At 56.6% G+C, this 17,590-nt stretch overlaps 1 protein-coding gene across 8 annotated transcripts in view; it reads right to left on the bottom strand.

The window, feature by feature from the left end:
• The window catches only part of HIVEP3 (HIVEP zinc finger 3), a 461,322-nt gene that overhangs the window by 15,073 nt on the left and 428,659 nt on the right, over positions 1 to 17,590 (bottom strand). For all 8 annotated transcript variants that reach the window (XM_047724531.1, XM_047724524.1, XM_047724526.1 and 5 more), the window contains one exon: positions 2,257 to 2,432. In XM_047724531.1, coding sequence (XP_047580487.1) covers positions 2,257 to 2,432 — 176 coding nt within the window. The remainder of the gene's footprint in view (positions 1 to 2,256; positions 2,433 to 17,590) is intronic.

Genomic DNA, 17,590 nt, shown 5'->3' with positions numbered 1-17,590 from the left:
ACACCCAGGACTCCACGGCCTGGGGCGTGCGGAGTATCTGCTGCCCCTCTGCTCAGGTTATGTCCTCCGGCCCCTCCGGGGCTCCATGCCAGTCCAGAGGGACCCAGGAAGGGACTGCGGACAGGCTTGGCATGGCCACCAGTGGAAAGAGCTCTGGAAAAGAGATGTTCGTGCCAGGGACCAGACCTTTTCTCTCCAAAAAGGCAGGGGAAGCTGAAAGGGACTGTCTTTGGAGAGAGTGCTCTGGGTGGGAACCTAGATGGGTTTTTCTAGTCTCACATGGCAGGGGGAAGGCTCCCCAAGATGGTCCTCTGAGTGGTGGGCCCAGGTGAGCTCTGGGTAACCCTGCGCTGGGATGTACTCTTAGGACCGGGGTCCTCAAGCTGAGAGCAGAACGGGCTGGTCCCTGAACAGCCTGGAAACAGGGGCAGCCGCAGTGACCCACTCTGGAGGCCACCTGATAGGCCGCCCGAGTTTGCCACTCCTTCCAGAGAAGGAGGATCTGCCCACTGAGAGGAAGATGATGGGGGTGATGCCCTGAGGTGGGGGTCCTGGGTTCACATTACAGCTCTAGTGTTAACAGTCACTTGGTTTGCGTGGACCGGCTTTCTTCACCTTCAAGGGTGTTTTGGACAAGTGGCTTTTTATTCTGCTACTAAATTATCAGTCAACTATTTCTATCTCTCTTCCTCCATAAAGTTCCACTGGCCGCCTAAGGCCAGAGGGAGTGGGGCTGTAGGGGACACAGCGGGGACAGAGCCTACATCCAGGGCCAAGGCACGCTGGGTTGTGCTGCCTTGGACATAGCAGGACTCTGGGGCTAGACGCACCCATGATGTGGGGAGGCCAGGTACCAGGCCTACCTGTCCTCTCTGGAGACCCTCTGAAACATTGTTTATGAGATGCCAAGGGAGAAGATTGGAGAAAGAAAGTGGGAGAGAGGGCGCCTCCATGCCACCCAAAATGTAGGTGGGAAAGTTTGAGGCCCCCTGAGAAGGACGGCCAGAGGACAGAGGAGGGCAGGGGTCGGTGAACGGGGTTAGGCGAGCAGAGATGGAGCTCGGACAGAGAGGGTCTGGGAGCCAGGAGATGTGGTAAGCTGCCCCCAGATCCAGTCCAGAGAGAGCCAAGGGGGCCAGCAAGAGGAAGAGGAAGGGAGAAAGGCTGGTGAACTCTGCAGGGCTTGGTCTGGCCTCTCTGGCTGGGAGCAGCTTGACCAACAGAAGAAAGATCAACCAGGACACAGCTGAATCTGCTCTCAGGTTCTGTCTGTGGAAACACCACACGGCTCCAGTGGGGGCCAACATGGAGGCCCCCCCCCCAATTGCTCAAAGGAGGGGACAGGGCCCTCATGCCCAAATCCTTACCCAAGAATCTGCAAAGCACCAGAGGCTGAAGCCATCACGGGGGTCAAGAGCCCCAGCCCTTCCTCGGCTTCACCTCTGTCCCTCCGCTCAGCTACCAGGAAGCGATGCGTAAGCCACCGCGTCTTCCCTGCCTGGCCTGCGGGAACCGCGCAGGTAGGAGCCTGGTCCAAGTCCCAGGGACTCGGCCCCGCTTGTTCACCTGAGGGTCCGGGCAGCTGTAGTGGGACACTTCTTCCTTTCTCAGGTGACAGCCAGAGCCTGTGCTGAGCCTGCCTTGGGGCGTGGCCGGGGCCCCAGATCGGGGCCACCAGCCAGGGCAGGGGGGAGGTGAGCGGGCCTGGGCTGAGAGCTGCAGAGTGGCCGGGTGGGTGGGCGCGAACATGGTCTGAGGGGTGAGGTGGGTGGAGGCAGGGGCGAGCTCTGCCATGAGAAGTGACCATGCGAGTGTTCTACGTGGCTCGGAGTGGAATGGAGTTCCGAACGCAAGAGTGGTGGTGGCAAGTGTGGATGCTGGAGCTCCCCGGCTCGGTGGATCGAGGGCGAAGGAGACATGCAGCAGGACAGGGGTGAGAGAAAATCAAAACCAGGAACTGTGTGCAAGAGTGCCACCTGGCGGCCGGGGAAGCAGGCAGGCGGAGGGGCTGTGTGGGGTCCAAGAGGACAGGCTGGGGCAGCTGGGGGGGGGGGGGTCGGCGGGTGGGGGGGGTGCCACGGCCCCTTCTGGAGCGGGCTGCACAGCTGGCCGCTGGGGAGCACGGGCAGTGGGGGGAGAGGGAGGGGCCCAGGCCCCAGGCAGAGCGGGTCCGGGCCTCTGAGCTCTGAGCTAGGGCTCCCAGAGGGGAGCTCCCTACAGTGGGCCGGGGCAGTGCTCCAGCTGACTGTCTCTTACCTTTGGTTTTAAAAGCAAAGTGACAGTGCTTGCACACATAGGGCCGGACGTCAGTGTGGGTGCGGATGTGTTTCTTCAGCATGCTGGGCTTCTTGCAGCGAATTCCACACTCCTCACAAACATATTTCCCTCGGCCGCGGCCTCGCACATATACATACTCTTCGTTTGATTTGTACCTATGAGCAACAGGCGTCATGGTAAAGGAGAAAAAAAAAGGAGGAGAAGAGGCTGGTTCCCACCTCAGAAGACGCACACACTTCCTAGGTATACCTCCAGCCCTTCACGGATACTGGGCGAGAAGGACGTGGACCAGAGAGAACCTCGTGGGGGCAGGGGCAGGGAGTCGCCCTGGGGATCCGCCGTGGACCCCTTGCACCTGCCGTGCCCTCGGCCGCATACGGCTGCCCTCTCTCTTCCCTCCAGAGGCAGCAGGCCCTGTGTTTCCTGCCAGGAAGGGAAGCCACAGGTTCACGGAGCGCCTCTGTCCCAGAGCCAGCCTTGGCCTCAGGCTCTGCCTGCAAAGGACGGCCCCTCCGGGCCAGCAGAATCACAACGCAAGTGAGGGAAGGTGACAACCACGCTCCAGCGGCTCCAGCGGCTCCAGCGGCTCCAGCGGCTACCATTTGCTGAGGGCTCCCTCTGGGCCCACACTTTACACAAATTACATCACAACCGTGAGCACGAGCTCTTAAGAGCCTAAGGCTCAAAGTCCCGCAGCCAGAAAGGTATGGACCTAGGATCTGAACCTGCCTGCTCCAAAGCCTGCCCATCTCCTGGGAGCGGCAACAAGTGCTAAAACAGCCCGTTCAGAAGCCGCCTGGACAGTGGGATGACAGGAGGTATGCGGGACCGCTGTCGCGTCCCTGTTTGGAGAGTCAGAAACCAAGAGTCCTGCGCGCTCTCCCCGACCATATCTCCCGATGAGCTGTAAAGCTCTCAGGACCCAGATTCCAATCACCTTGCTCCCAGGGACCCTCCGGGGTCACCGCGTCAGGGCCCAAAGCTTTCCTAGGGCAGCTCCTGGGGCAGCCAGGCCACCTGCCAGGCCTCAGAGCCACCAGGGCTCTTTGGACCTGAACCAGAATGGTTTTATTTCCACCGAGAAGGAAACCCACGAGGCTCACATGCTACGATCCTTATCAGAACGCCTCGTTGTCCCTGATGCTACAGCCGCGCCCATCTCCCCACGGAGGCAGGAAAGGCTCTGCTGGGACCAGGAGGGTGGTTCCTGGTGGGATTCCAGGACAAGAGCCTTCTGATGCATGAGGCCGGTGGGAGGGGGGTCTGACGGCATGGACACCTTAGGGGAGGTGCGGCCTCGGCCCACTGAACATGCCCCCCAGCACCCAGCAAGGGGCCTGCCTGTGCCCCACACTCAGGCTACACATAGGTCCCGGCCCAGTGGTCTTGGCTCTCAAACTCGGGGCAGGCACAGGGGGCAGGGAGGTAGCCGGGAGAATGTGAGGCAGTGGGAACAGCAGCTGGGACTCAGTCCTGCTCTGCAGGGACCATCAGCTTCTGGTTGAGAGGATGTCACAGGATGACTGAAAGAGGGGACTCTATGGGAGGACGTCAGCAGGCAGCGGCGGAGTGATCACACACACATACACACACACGCACACGCACACGCACACGCACACGCACACCTACCACCTCCCCACACTCACACATACACTCTCACACATGCACTGCTCTCCACGAGTCCCTGAGGGCCCTGGTATTTGTCAGCTCCCTTTGGCCAACCAGTGCCTCTCCTGTTGTCTGAAACCACCTTCCCTCCTTAGAGGCCCTGACTGGCTGGAGGTGGGACCCTGTTCTCCGGGGAGGGGCCAACTTTCACCTGGTCCAGAGCGAAGTGACATCTTGTGTTCAAGGGGAGGAAGGGAGGGCTGTGGGGGTGGCGGGAAGAGATGATTCTTATCACTCTTATGAAGAACCCCCTATGGGCAAGCCCGGGAGACCCGTCTCCGAGGGACAACAGTTCATCCTCACGCAGCAGGATGCCTCAGGGCCACCAGGGACCCAAACCACAGCCTGATTTTAACTCCTGTGTCCCTCTATGGCCCCCCAGAAACCAGTCTAAGACGGAGCGGGCGCCCTTTTCCCAGCCTGAGAAGAAAGAAGTGAGAATGGCTTGGTTTCTTCTTGGCACTGGAGGCTGTGCCGACTGGATCCTAACCTCCACTCTGCCCTGCCCGGCGGGTCCATGATACCCCCTCCCCTCCAACATCCAATGACAGAGGCGTCCCTCGGTGCTCCCTGGCCCTCCCCCCAACTGCTGTGCTGGGCATTGTAAGCTAGGCCCACCGCCACTCTGACTCTCCTGTATCTGGCCCCTGCCCTATGCTCGAGCCAATCAGTGTCAGTACTAGAGTCTGTGACCTGTGGCTGCTCTCAGACCCCCCAGTTCTTCCCCCACAGCAAGCTTAGACCATAAGTGGTCTTCCCTGGCTCACGCTTGCATGTGTGCAGAAAGGCACATGTGTGCACGCACATGCACATAGAAAAAACTCTGTTTGAACTCTCGAGGGTTGTGCCTTGACTTGGGTGCCTTGGCCATGGAAGGTGTGTATAACCTGCTGGGGAGCATAAGGGGGCTTGGAGAGGCCAGAGAGGATGGTGAGAGATGGAGGCAGGAAGGGGGAACTCCAGGCAGGGACCAGAAACAAAGGCAAGAGGGATTAAAAGGCCTGATGGACTTGGTGGGGAGAGCAGATGAGGTGGGATGGGCAGGACAGACAGGATCACCATCCCCATCAGCCCTGAACACCACACTAAGAAGTTTAGACTTGATCAAAGATAAAGGCTCAGAGAAAAGATGCTTCCCTGGCACCAAGAGGAATGGTCTGGAGGGGGAAGAGACTTCGAGTCCCCACAAGAAGCGTGTGTTTTAGGACGGGGGGCCATCGGATGGGGGAAGGGTCACAATGAGGCAGAAACCAAGATCAAAGTATTCAATGTGGTTGGCTCAAGTGATACCACCCGTGGGTATGGAGGGGAGCGATGCAGGACCCCAGACCTTTGCTGAGAGTGAGATGCCCATGAGGAAAATGAGAAGAGATGCCCAATGCATGACTGGGACTCACGACGGGACGTGCAGATTTGTAGGGAGGAAGATGACAGTGCAGGAGAGGATTGAAAAAGAGAAGAGGGTAGTTTGAGGGTCTAGGAGGCTCCCCAATGTTGGGGGCCAGAAATACAGTCCCAATACACCTACCCCCCAAGCAGCAACTTCCTGGGAGCTCAGGAGGTTTGGAAGCCAAGAGAACAGGACTGAAACGACAGCAGCCACCTACTCCAATGTCCTGGAGAAGGATGGTTCCCTAGGAGGAAGGGTCCTAGGAGGAGGAGGAAGGGACCCAGCACTTGAAGAGTGTGGTCCTGGCTGAATGACCCAGAAGCCTCTGACTTCTCTATTCCCTGAAGGCTAAGACCAGGATTTGTACAGCTCAACACTCTGTGGTTCCCAAAGGGCCCAGCCCAAGGACAGGCATGGGGCCGCCATCCAGTGTGGCCTGGATCCTCCCCACCAGCTCAGGACCAGCCTATTCTTCCCCAGCAGCTCCACAGCCTCTGCCTTCTGGCACATTCTGCCATCACGGACCACACACTCACCAGTCAACCAACAAACCAACCAACCAACCTCAAAGCCTTGCTGGACCCCAGCCCACTCCAGTTACTGCTCCCTCTGCTCCCTTTCTCAGCCCAAGCCAGGGAAGGGCAGCCCAGGTCTGCTCTCCCTGCCTCCTCCCCATGCCCACTCCTGAGCCGCCATGATTCTGCTTCCCTGGCCAGCTGTCCTTGCCAAGGTCACACGTTGCTAAATCCAAAGGACAGCTGCCTTTTCCTGTCTGCCCTTTTGCCCGCTTTCTAGAGGCTCCTGCCTGGCTTGGTGATGCTTCTCTGCAGGCTCCTTCCTTACCCCTTTCCCTTGCTGCCACTCCCCAGGCTCCAGCCCGCACACTTCTCCCCTCACCCTTCCCAGGTTACGCCCTCTGCGCACGCCTGACTTTCCACCTGGACTCCGATGGATTCCCTGTGCTCTCCAGGTCTGACTCCCTGCTGTGCATCCAGATGTCCCCTCAGTCTCTCACCTGGTGGTGGTCAGGCCCCTCCCGCCCTGCACGCCCAGAAGCACGTTTCCACATCCCCTCTGCAGCACCCTCTCCTCCTGGGCACCCGTCTCCACAAGCAGAACACACATGTGTATGGCTAGTGAAACCGGCAGCCAGTCCTTCCTCTCTCCCACACGAGAGCAGTGGGAGAGCAGTGGCCCTGACATGCTCTGTCATGCTCCTCCCAGCCTGGGGAGATGTTCCTCCACCTCCGTCAGGATAAGGCCCTGTCCCTGCATGGGCACGCCACCAGGCCAGCTACCTCTTCAGAGCCCTGACCCCTGCACCTTCCCACCAACCATGCCAAACATCACTGGGGGCCACAAAGGCCCTTTCCTCCAGCCTTCTGCCCTCCCCAGCACCACCCCCCTACACCTGTCCAGCTCCTCGTCTCCTTCAGGGCTTTGCCAAAAGGTCCCTTCCTCTGGAGCCCTCTCTTAAACCTCTGAGCCTGGGGGTCCCCCCGGCTCCTCCTTCCCGGCACGGTCAAGCTGTGTGCACTGGGACGTCCTTCTCAACATGTGTAGCCCCCATTATCCCAGCTGTTGGTACATCCCCAGGACGCAGCACAGTGCCCCGACCCCCTCAAGGGCTCAGCACTCCTCGGCTGCCCATAAGAAAGCCAGACCAAGGCCTTCTTTCTGGGTCTGCTCTAATCAGACTGCCAGCCGTGACATCCCCTCTCTGTGAGGCTAGAACACGGGCTCAACACAATGCAGTGGCCTCTCCACAGGCATGGCACCTAGCCAGTCCCTCCTAGCCATGATGGACAGGCCGAACTCTCTCCAGTCCCTGGTAGGAACTATTCTGCTCACAGGTGAGCAGGAGACCTGGGTCCGAGTTCCGGCTGCTGTTCAAACTTGTCGGGTGACCTTGAGTCAATCAGTCCCATTCCTTGGACACAGTCCATCTTCATTGTCCTAAGATACGCCAAGCCCTGTCACACACCTGACCTCAACCCGTCCTTGCATCGGCCTTTTACCATTGTCCTCATTTTACAGAAAAGGGAACCAAGGGCCCTGGAGTTTCGTGACGTGGCGGAGCCAGCCAGTCAGCAACCTCCCCCACCCTCGGCTCCCCAGCCCCGCACAGACGTGCTACACAAATACTTTTCGATGATGTTGATGTTTCCTTAGCACTTTCCTTCTCCAGGATTCCCAGGGGCCCTCGACATGGCAGACAAAGAAGAACAGCATCATTCTCTACCCAGCCCTTCCTGAAAGGGCCGCCGGCTCTGGGTGGGACCTGCAGGTGTTGACAGCTACAGAAAAATGCCTTCAGAAAGCCAGGGCAGGAAACCAGAAAACTATGGTGGGGCCCTGAGGGGAACAGTTCTGCCTCCCAGGTCTGCTGGCTCCTCCCCATTGCCCCAAGGCTGCCCTTGACTCAGGGGGGGAAGTGACACCTCCTCTGCCCGCCCCCCACCAATTCGGAGGCCACAGACAGTCGCCGCTAACAAGCATGGTTGCAGCAGACTCATGGCTCCTGGGATAGGGAGTCATTTCTCTGAGCCCTACCACCTGCCTGTCTTCTGCTCCCCTGATAAGCCAGAGGTGTTAGCCAGTGTCAGAAATGTTAAGTTTCGTCCTAGACGGATAGCTATGTCTGTGGATTCCAGAATGCTTTGGTTAGAGGGACATCAAGACCAGAGGCCCAGAGTCAGGCTGGCCACGCAACAAAGGAGCTGTGTAGAGCAGGGCTGGTTGGGCCGTGGCCGTAGCACCGGGGGTGGGGGGGTCCCAGACCCCTGCCTCCTGGATGTAGCTTTTTGGTTCTGCTGCCTTAGGTCAAGCAAAGAGCAAGACTGCCAGGAGGGGCGTGGAGCTGCCAGATTCTGCCAGGTCTGGTTTTGTTCTTACACTGCAGCAGTCAGACTCAACGGACTCAAAGGAAAGAGCGAGAATCTCAAGCAACCCCCGATCCAGGGGGTCTTATTATAGTCCTCTGATAGAGAAGGAAACAGAACCAGACAGGTCAAGTGTGTTGCCACAGCTACAAGGCAACTACAGAGTGGTGAGGCAGAGCCTGGACCCCAGGTGTGACCCCAGAGGACAGAGGGCACAGCACCACCTGCCTTCTCTTCCAGTCCTGCTACCAGGGATGCTGAGCCATCTGACTGGGAACGCTTGTGGCTCTAGACTTTTCAGCGGCACTTCTGAAGCCCGCAGCTTGCGTCAAGCTCCCCCGAGCTCAGTGTACATTGTGCACCCTCCGCTCCAGACCCCGGAGACGGAGGGGGTGGAAAATAAATGTCATCTCAGTCACAGTGACAGGGGAGCCATGCTTGGCTCTGCTGATGATGAAGACTCAGCAAGGAAGCTGCTCCATGTGGGAGTGAGCTCCCTGTCACTAGCACTATTCACCCAGAGGCCAGAGGGAGCCTGGAGCAGGTGGAAGTTCAAGGTTACTGCATACCCACGCCGCGTCCAGCACCGTGAAGCCTGCTTACTCCTATGATGGCGCTATAAGATGGACATAGTTATCCATTAAGTATTTCATATTTATTCCAATAAACATGAATATATTTATTCCTGACCAAAGGGAGGCTCAGGGCACTAGTTGGGGGGCTGGCAACATGACTGGGTGTGCAGAGGAGGCATGGGGGGGAGGGCTGAGGCGGGCTGGAAGGCAGGACACAGTCCCTCTCTAAAGGGACAGGGGGTGCTCGCTTCGGCAGCACATATACTAAAGGGACAGGGGTTACACCTTTCCAGCCAAGGGTTGCAGGACGCTGTCAGATCTTCCAGGTTTTCAAGAAAACCACAAATACAGATTTTTAATAATATGGGTCTACTTGTATATAGCTTTTCCTGGGTACCCAACACTATTCTAGATGCTTCATATGCATTACTTCATTTAAACCCCTTAAGACAGGGGCTCTAGTCATCCTCATTTACACAGGAGAAACTGGAGTCACAGAGAGGTTAAGTAACCTGCCCAAGGCCACACAGCCAGTAAGTTAACAGAACGAGAATATGATCCCAGGTCACACGTTACAAAGTTCAGGTGCTTAACTGCTAGGCAATGCTGACTTACACTTGAAATCACCTGTTTCAAAAGACAATTCAAGGCACATACAATAGAAGAAGAGGCAGATCCAGCCCAGAGCTAACCTTCTGGCTCTAAGGTCATGTGACCTCTCCAAGGTCACAAAGCTGGGGGGGGCATGGCGCGTCTGACCTTCAAGTCCATGACTTTTCTCTCCACCAAGCTGCATTTTTCTTCTAAATGAGGGTGTGAACTCTGTGGCTTCAAGTTACCTTCCTAATCCAAGCTCTCTGAGGCTGTTCTGCAGCTATGTTACTGACTTTTCCATAGATCATTAATATTTTATCATTAAACCCTCACCATTCCTCCAAATTCACATATAATCATGCCAAGCAAGAGGAAGAGGCGATGCGAGGTGTGTATGTCGCCCCTCTGAGTCCCACTTTTGCAGGGAGCCTGTGTCCCCCGAAGTGAGGTTAGAGTTGGTTCCCAGAGGTCACTGTGTCCCCGAAGGTCCCGCCACAGCCGGCCCGTGGGCGTGTCCACAGACACATGCTGCTCTCCTGGTACAACCCAAAAGGAAGGGATATGGGAAGAGGAACAAGGGGCAGGTGGTCCAGCCCACTGAGATGCATATCTGTTGCAAATACTCAGCTGCCAAGAGGTAGGGAACGCATCCCTCTGCGAGAAGTAAACCAGAGAGGCCAAGCTCTGGGCCATGGGGGGACGTGCCTACCAGGTTCTCGGTGAATCCCGGATTCTCCTTCTGCGGGGTTCTGCAGAGATGACATTCCGTCACAACATCTGGGGCTGGGGTGGCCCTTAAGGCACGGTCCAGGGACAGGCCTCCTGGGCCAGGAATTCTACAGCTGGTCTTTAACTGGAGTGCAGGCTCAGAGCCGACCTGCGGGCTGTCTATTTTAAGCCAGTGTTCTGTGTATTTACTCAACAGTACTGACCAAGGCCCGGTCTGAGCCTGAGGCTGGACCAGGGCCAGGAATACAAAGCTAAATAAAACTTGGACCTTGGTCTCCAGTGCGATGAACAGATACTTCAAGATCACGAAACAAAGAGGAACAGTAACTCTGATCATGTACAAGGTGCTTTGGATGATCAGGGTGTGTCTTAGGTGGTTTTCTCGGAAGAGATGCTTTTCCTCTGCGGGGAGTCCGAGCCAGGGCAGAGGCGGGAGGATAGAGGATGCAGGTTGGAGGTCAGCTGGCATAACAGAAGCAGGAGAGAAGCGGGTCAAAGAGCCTTCGTTTCCATCTTGCAGAAGGACTTCCACCACGGGAGCAAGTCCTTGTCCATTTCATAGGCTTGCATTTGTGCCTCTGGGCCATTTCCTTGGTTTGACCGTAATGAGTTTCCATTCTTGGGGGCACATCAGCAGACAGCATCAGCTTTCCAGGAGAGAGCAGCTGACCAGGCCCAGAGCTAAGACCAGGAGGCGTCTTTGATTCTAAAGACATTGGTACGATTTGTGGAGATGTTGTGGAGTGAACGACCAAGGGCAGACACCCAGAGCCACCAAGCAGGCACTGCGCCTGGGCCCATGCCAGCTGGGGTCAAAAGAATGCAGCCAAAGGTCCTGTTTCCGAGCAGACAGGGAGATTAGGGAGAGAGTGGCAGGAAGCCAGAAGCTGGGCCTCTCATGTTCGGAGAAGTGAAACTGCCAAAGAGACACTCACTCCCTAGATGTGCGCAGAGACGGAGCTGCTCCAGCTTTCGGCAGGCCCTGGCCTGCAGGGTTCTAGAACAATGACTTTCATACCGTGCTCAGGACTCCCGGAGGCCTCTCTCCCTCCACACTGAGCTGTTTTTCAGAGGAGGCATCTAGGCAAACTGAACCTGGTAGCAAAAAGCTCTGTGGGTTTAAAAACATTGAAAATTACTGTTAAAGAACATCCATGCTTGAGGGACCTTAAAACCTCCGACTTCAGGGTGGCGGAGGGGCCTTGTGCAGCCTCTGATATGGTCATGGTCAGGAGGATCCCATTCCGCCTTCTCCCAGGGCTGCATATGCCTGGGCACCTGGGGGTCTCACGGTTTCTGGGCAGCTCTTCTCCTACTAAAGCTAAAGAGGTCAGCCTGTGCTCCCACCTGCAGCCGGAGCTCCGGCTAGTGCCCCTCTTCTACATGACAATCTCCGAAGGGGGCCAGTTCACCCAAGACTGCTCTCCTGCAGGCCTGTCATTTCCATAGCCCCAGGATACGCCACTCAGGATGGATGCTGGAGGGCTCCGCAGACTGCCCCAGGCCCCTCTGGGTTGTCCTTCCTAAGACATAAGGGCTGCTACCCCCCAGGGCCCTTGGGTGGGGCTGGACCAGCCCAGCTGAAGCAGGACTCTGGTCTCAGTTCTTCCTGCCTCCCTTCCTTGTTCCCCAGACAGGAAGCCGGCCCAGAATGGGGACAGGACCAGATCCTGGAGACTGAATGCCTGCCTTACTCTTGATGAAAAAGCAGCCACAAGAAAGTCAGCCAGGGTTCGAGCGGTCAGCTTTTATCACGGGAGAGGGCTGTTGTCTGTTGAGTGCTAGCTCTGTGATAGGCACTTTTTCCAGGAATTCTACTGTGGAAGCCACGGCACAATTCTGTAGGACCCGTGGCAGGAACGGAGACGGGAGGGTCGTGTTAAGGCTGGCTTGAAAAGTCTCAGATGCCAGCACAAAGGCTGGGCCGTGTCTCGCAGGCGGCGGGGGCTGGGGAAGGCTGTTCAGTGAGGACTGTGTTCTGGAAGCACACGTTGGGGCCGCGGCTAGAAGGGTCGCTGACCAAGGCCGTCTTCTAGCAGCGGCTGCTGAACTGCGTTCATACACTAAGTGCCTGATTAATGCTTGTAAGCTAATGGCTAAGACTACTGTGCCACCTTGCTCGTGATCTGTGAAGCATCAGTGTTTCCAGAGCAGACATATATATGCACTGAGATGCAAATAAGGTGAGAAAAGGCTCCGATGTATATTCCAATCCCTCCCTCAATGCAAGTTCTCAGACTGGTCCTCTCCCCCTAGTAACAGCTTTCCCAGGGGCAGAGAACAGTAAAGAGACTCAGTAAAGAGAATCAGGCCTAGGAGCCAGAACTGCCAAGGCTGAAGCCAGGCTCTGCCCCTCATTAGCTGCATGACCTTAGGCAGGTTACATAACTTCTCTGTGCCTCAGTTTCTTCATCTGTAAAATGACGATGATGTCCTATTTCTTGAGCTGGGACTAATAGAGCATAGTGACGGCATATTCACTGCGAAACAGCTCGTGGACTATATACTTAGGACTTGGATTGCTTTTTATATGTATGAGACATTTCCTTTTAAAAATCACTGAAAAATAATAATACACACTCACAGGGTCCTTGCGAGGTTAACTTCGTTAATCCAAGTCACATGGAACAGCACCCAGCCCATACAGAGGGCTATGTCAGTACTTGCCCTCTCCCTCTAGCACTTGGCCATGATAGCCCTCATGACAGTTAAATTTATTCTTCAACAATGTAAGGAAAACCAAATGGCCCAGTTGTCCATTGACTGAGAAGCTTGGAGATGTCCCCTTCCCTTCCGATCAGAAAGGAGGCCAATGGTTCAGTGCTGTGATGCCAGGAGAACCGTCCATCTGTGGCCATGTGTGGACTGGCTGATGGAATAGCAGGCAGTAACGATGGAGGTTCCACTATCTCCTCCTCCCTTGCCGTGGCCAGGTTTGCAAAGCAATCCCAGACATGCTGATGGGGATGCCTGTGCCCTGGGAAGCTGGTCACGACCACAGCCAAGGTGATGGTGGTGAGGAACAAGAAGGAGCTGCTGACTTGGGACGTGAAGCATTCCAGCATCCAAACCTTGATGGTGATCACACGGCCGAAGCAGCTTCAGTTTCCCCTATGAACATGATCCATGCCACAGCGAGCTCAACCAGTCTTTAGACTCCAGCCGTCCACCCACGTGAGACTACTTGCGAAATGGAAATTGGGAGGACGGAAGGATCAAGGTGCAGAGAAAGAAAATGCAGAGGAAGAAGAAGAAGCCTCAGTGGGAGGAAGAAGCCTCAGTGAAGTCAACCAACGTGTTTGAAACCCGATCAGGATAATACAGGCACAAAGTGGGCAAGAGTTTTCAAGGGAATTCCAAGTTTAAGAGTAAAGGGATTTGGTTATTTGCATTTCAAAGCCACAAACCAGGACTTTGCCGGCTGGAGGGACCTTGCTGGCTTTGACTGGACACAGAGTCTTTCTCCAACCCATCGCCTTCACCCCAAGGCCGTCACGGTGGCCCAGTTAGTGCCCTGGCCAGGAGAGTGTGGGGAGGAGGGGTCACAGCGCAGCTGCAAGCAGGCGTGGCCCGGTCACAGACAGTCTGACCTTCTGCCTGATGACCACATGACATCTGGCCTTCAGTTAAAAAGTTCAACGCTCTGGACAGTTCTTAGCTGGACGGTTCTTAGCATGACAGATGGAACAGACACTCTGCAGAGAGGTAGGCAGGGTGGGAACCCTGGTGATCCGAGCTCGTCGTGAAGATCCCACTGAGCACTGCTGTCCCAGCTCAGCCGGCCTCCGGAAATGCCATTTCTACGAAACGGTGTCAGAGGTGACAAGGTGCGCGGGGCAGTGGGCAGAGAACACTTTGTGTGTCCCCAGCATGGTGAAGCTGACTGTGGCCAGGGGCTGGACGGGAGAGAGCAGACCCAGGGCACATTAAACGAGGTGGAGGCTCCTCGGGACCTGGTTCTTTTGAAATCCTCCAGTGCAAATGGAGAAGTTTCTTAACTCCCTGGAAAAGTTCCTCACTGGCTGCGCACCGTCCCTCAGACAAGGCAGTTGCCTCGCTCCCTTGCCCTTAGATGCCTCACAGCCTTCCTCCCCGGGAGCCAGGTACCCCGTGTGTGGGACCCCCAGTCTCGCCCTCAAAAGATCACAGCTTCAGAAGACTCTTCCTTATCTTCCGGTGGGGTAGGAAGCAGCACCTTTGCCGATGGGAGCCTTAGATCACCTTTACGGTCAAGGTGAAGTGGAAAGTCTCCAGTCTGATGGGGCTGCTGAGGACGGCTTTACCTATGGCCACTGGACTCAACACAACTACTGAGCTGTTTCTTGCTCTGGAGGGACAACAGCAGCAACAATAGTAATGACTGAACAACTGTGATCCTTTAGCACAATGGAGCCACCTTCCTCATTACGGGGCTCGTCTATCCCTTACTGGAAATCAGCGAGGTGCGTAACGTCATGGCTCTTTTCAGATAAGGCAGTGGAGGATCAGAGAGGTAAGATAACTTGCCCAAGGTCACAGAGCCAGTGGGCAGCAAAGGAAGGGCACCCAATCCCCAAAGCTCCTCTCTGGCCCCCACACCCTTCTAGCTCTCAGGGCTGGAGAAGATGCCACTGATGGGGTGACTGTTCTCCAGAGCATGGAAGGAGAGAGAGAAAGGGGAGAGATGTCCAGCTCTCACCATGGGCCCCAGGGGAAGCACCACCATCAGCAGCATCTCCATGCACAAGCATTTGGCGGGGGGGTCCACTCAGGGCCTGGCCCTGGGCACATGCGGGGGCAGCCACAGGGTCTCCCCAGGAGTTTGCCACGCAGGTGGCCGAGAGTCAGGCACCCTAGTGTGTAGGGCTATGGAGGAAAGAACACAGATTTGGAGCCAGTAGGGCTGGCTTTGAATCCCAGCTCTGCTTCTCAGGACCTGAGCTGAGTTAGAAGTCCTTTTTCTCCTCTGAGCCTCTCGTCTGCAGATCGGACATGTGTGTGTATGTGTCTACATAGGTAACTGTGACTTAGCAGGTGGTGATGAGGGTCAGGAATGACAGTTTTGGAGAGCTCAGTGCTCCATTCTGTACTGCGGCATGGCAGGCCCTCAGCAAACGTGGGCTGTCGTTACTACAAGTGGTGATAGTGAAGGGTGGGCCCCGGGCAGGTGACTGCGGTTGGGACAGGGCTCAGCCCAGGGGACCTTGTGCCACACCTCAGCAGGTATTCCCTGGAGCTGAAGTCAGCCACCTGGGGTCCCCCCGAGAGTGTGCACAGGGAGGGCTGCCGGGGAGAAGGTGCGTGAAGCCGAAGTGCCACCCGGCCGTGGGAGAACGAGGCTCCCCGCGGGGCCGGAGAATGCTCAGTCCCGGGTGCAGAAGAGCAAGGAACATTCTCAGCAGGCCAAGAGCTGACTGAGAAGAGTTCCAGAGGCAGAAGAGGAGCCCTCAAGAGGGTCTAGCTACACTCTGAGAACAGACCCCTCAGAAAGGTTTTAAGTAAGTTGACCCCAGGTGTATGAGGGCCTGCGGCTTCCCCAAGGTCGCCCACACAGACATCAACAGAAGAGCCGGGACGCACGGCAGGGCTGATGTGACCGGGCGTGTCCTCATTACAGGCGACCCGACGCTCCCCACACAATTCCCCACACTAGGCCCAGTGCCCAGTAGAGAACTGAGTCAATACACAGTGTCTTCAGAAAGCCCTGGGCACCTGTCCAGCAGCCCTGGCCCAGCCTGGACCAAGTGTCACTTACGACTGCTATTTACAGCCCACAGGGCCTTTCCGAGTGATCCTGTGGCCTGAACTAAGCCCAGAGGGGATGCAGAGTCAGCTTGAAATGGCTGAGAGAGAACAGACCCACTAACATCTCCTGCAGGCCCACGGGGTACTTGCTGGGAGTGCTGGCAGAGGCTGAAGCAGCCTCCGGGTTTCCCAACGGCCTGTGAAAGTCCAGGTAACTGTCCCTATCGCAGAGATGGAGAGACTGAGCTCAGAGAAGCACAGGGACATGCTCTCAGCCACACAGCTCCTAAGTGGCACTGGGTCCCCCCAAAGATCATTCTTATTGTGCTCACTGCCTACATTTTTCAACTTAACATGTTTAAACCACACATGGGTTTTATGGAACGGATTGTCCCTGCCTGTGGGCTTCAAGGCTATCCACCAGGGGCAACATCTGTCTGTCCAAAGCAAACCAAAAGTAAAAATGTCAAGCTAAAGTAAGAGAACACATCCTGGGGTTTGGAAGGAGAGATGAGGTCTGGCAGGGAAGGCAGGGTGGGGGAAGGTCAGGGAGGGGACTGGAATGGGGGTATTTGACTTGGGCTGGGAGGACAGCTCAGCTGTGAGGATTTGGAGATGAAGACAGGGAGAGGGCCCTCCAAGCAGAGGGAATAGCATGAGCAAAGGCATAGAGGCAGAGAAGCATGGGCAGCACAGCGGCTGGGCCCTGGAAAAGGGACTGAGGACGTGGCGCTTGGGAGGGAACTGGGGCACCAGCAAAGACTCTGAGCCAGGCTTTAGGGCCAACTCTGTGTTAGAGGCACAGAAATACCAAGCTTTGGGGATTTAAAAATACTCCAAACGGGTGATGTGTTTACAACTTACAGTAATTCCCATTTGCTCATCCCCACTCTCCCCTGCAAAAATGCGATGAATGAAAAGGGACAGAGGATCTTCCCCACCCACGGCTGACACCTGTGACAGGATCCCAGGCCCCTCCCCACCCATCCTGTCCTCTCTGGTCACCAGCCCCCCTCACTGTGGCCTCCTTCTGGCCTCCCTCCCGCCTCACGGGCCCCCTGTTCAGGTCACTTCATCTGGAACAGTTCTCCCTCCCCCGCCTCTCCCCATGCCTTTGTCAACTGCGGCTGGCCCTCAGAGGCACTTCCAGAGCGCATACCAGTCCTCCTGTTCACTGGCCGCCTGTGCTGAGCCATCCTGGAGGTGCCCGGGGGCGGTGACAGGGGCCCGCAAGCGGACATTCAGTGCGCCACTAGGACTCTCCCCACTTTGCCGGGGACAAAGGGAGGCACAGAGAGGTTACACACCAGCAGGGGACAGAGCAGGGACTCAAACCCAGCTGGGCCAGCTCCAGGCGGAGCTCCCAGACGCCCCAATCCTGCCTTTGTCCTGCTCTGCCCCCTTCCTCCCAGCAGGCTCTGTTCCACCAGGCAACAGGCCACTTCCAAGCTTGGGGGAGGGGCGGGGGTGTTTCCTTATTTAATCTCATTGTCTGCCTATTTAATCTTCACCTCAGCCCAGGACAGAGCCTGTCACCCTCCAGATCACCTCAGCCCAGGACACAGCCTGTCACCCTCCAGATCGCGAGGCACAGATGGGCTCACAGCTTGCCCCAAATCACGGGGCCCCTCCAGACGCAGTGATTTTCCCTGGCAAAGAGGACCCAGAGCAGAGGGCCCACCCTCCAGTCCCTTGCTGCCTCCCTCCGATTTACTGCCATGCCCTGATGTGGTGGAAGTGACCTTGACGGT

Source organism: Lutra lutra, chromosome 4 (genome assembly GCF_902655055.1).
Source record: "Lutra lutra chromosome 4, mLutLut1.2, whole genome shotgun sequence".
Classification (NCBI taxonomy): Eukaryota; Metazoa; Chordata; class Mammalia; order Carnivora; family Mustelidae; genus Lutra; species Lutra lutra.
The sequence above is the reverse complement of the archived record's forward strand: the minus strand, read 5'-3'. Positions and strand labels throughout refer to the sequence as shown.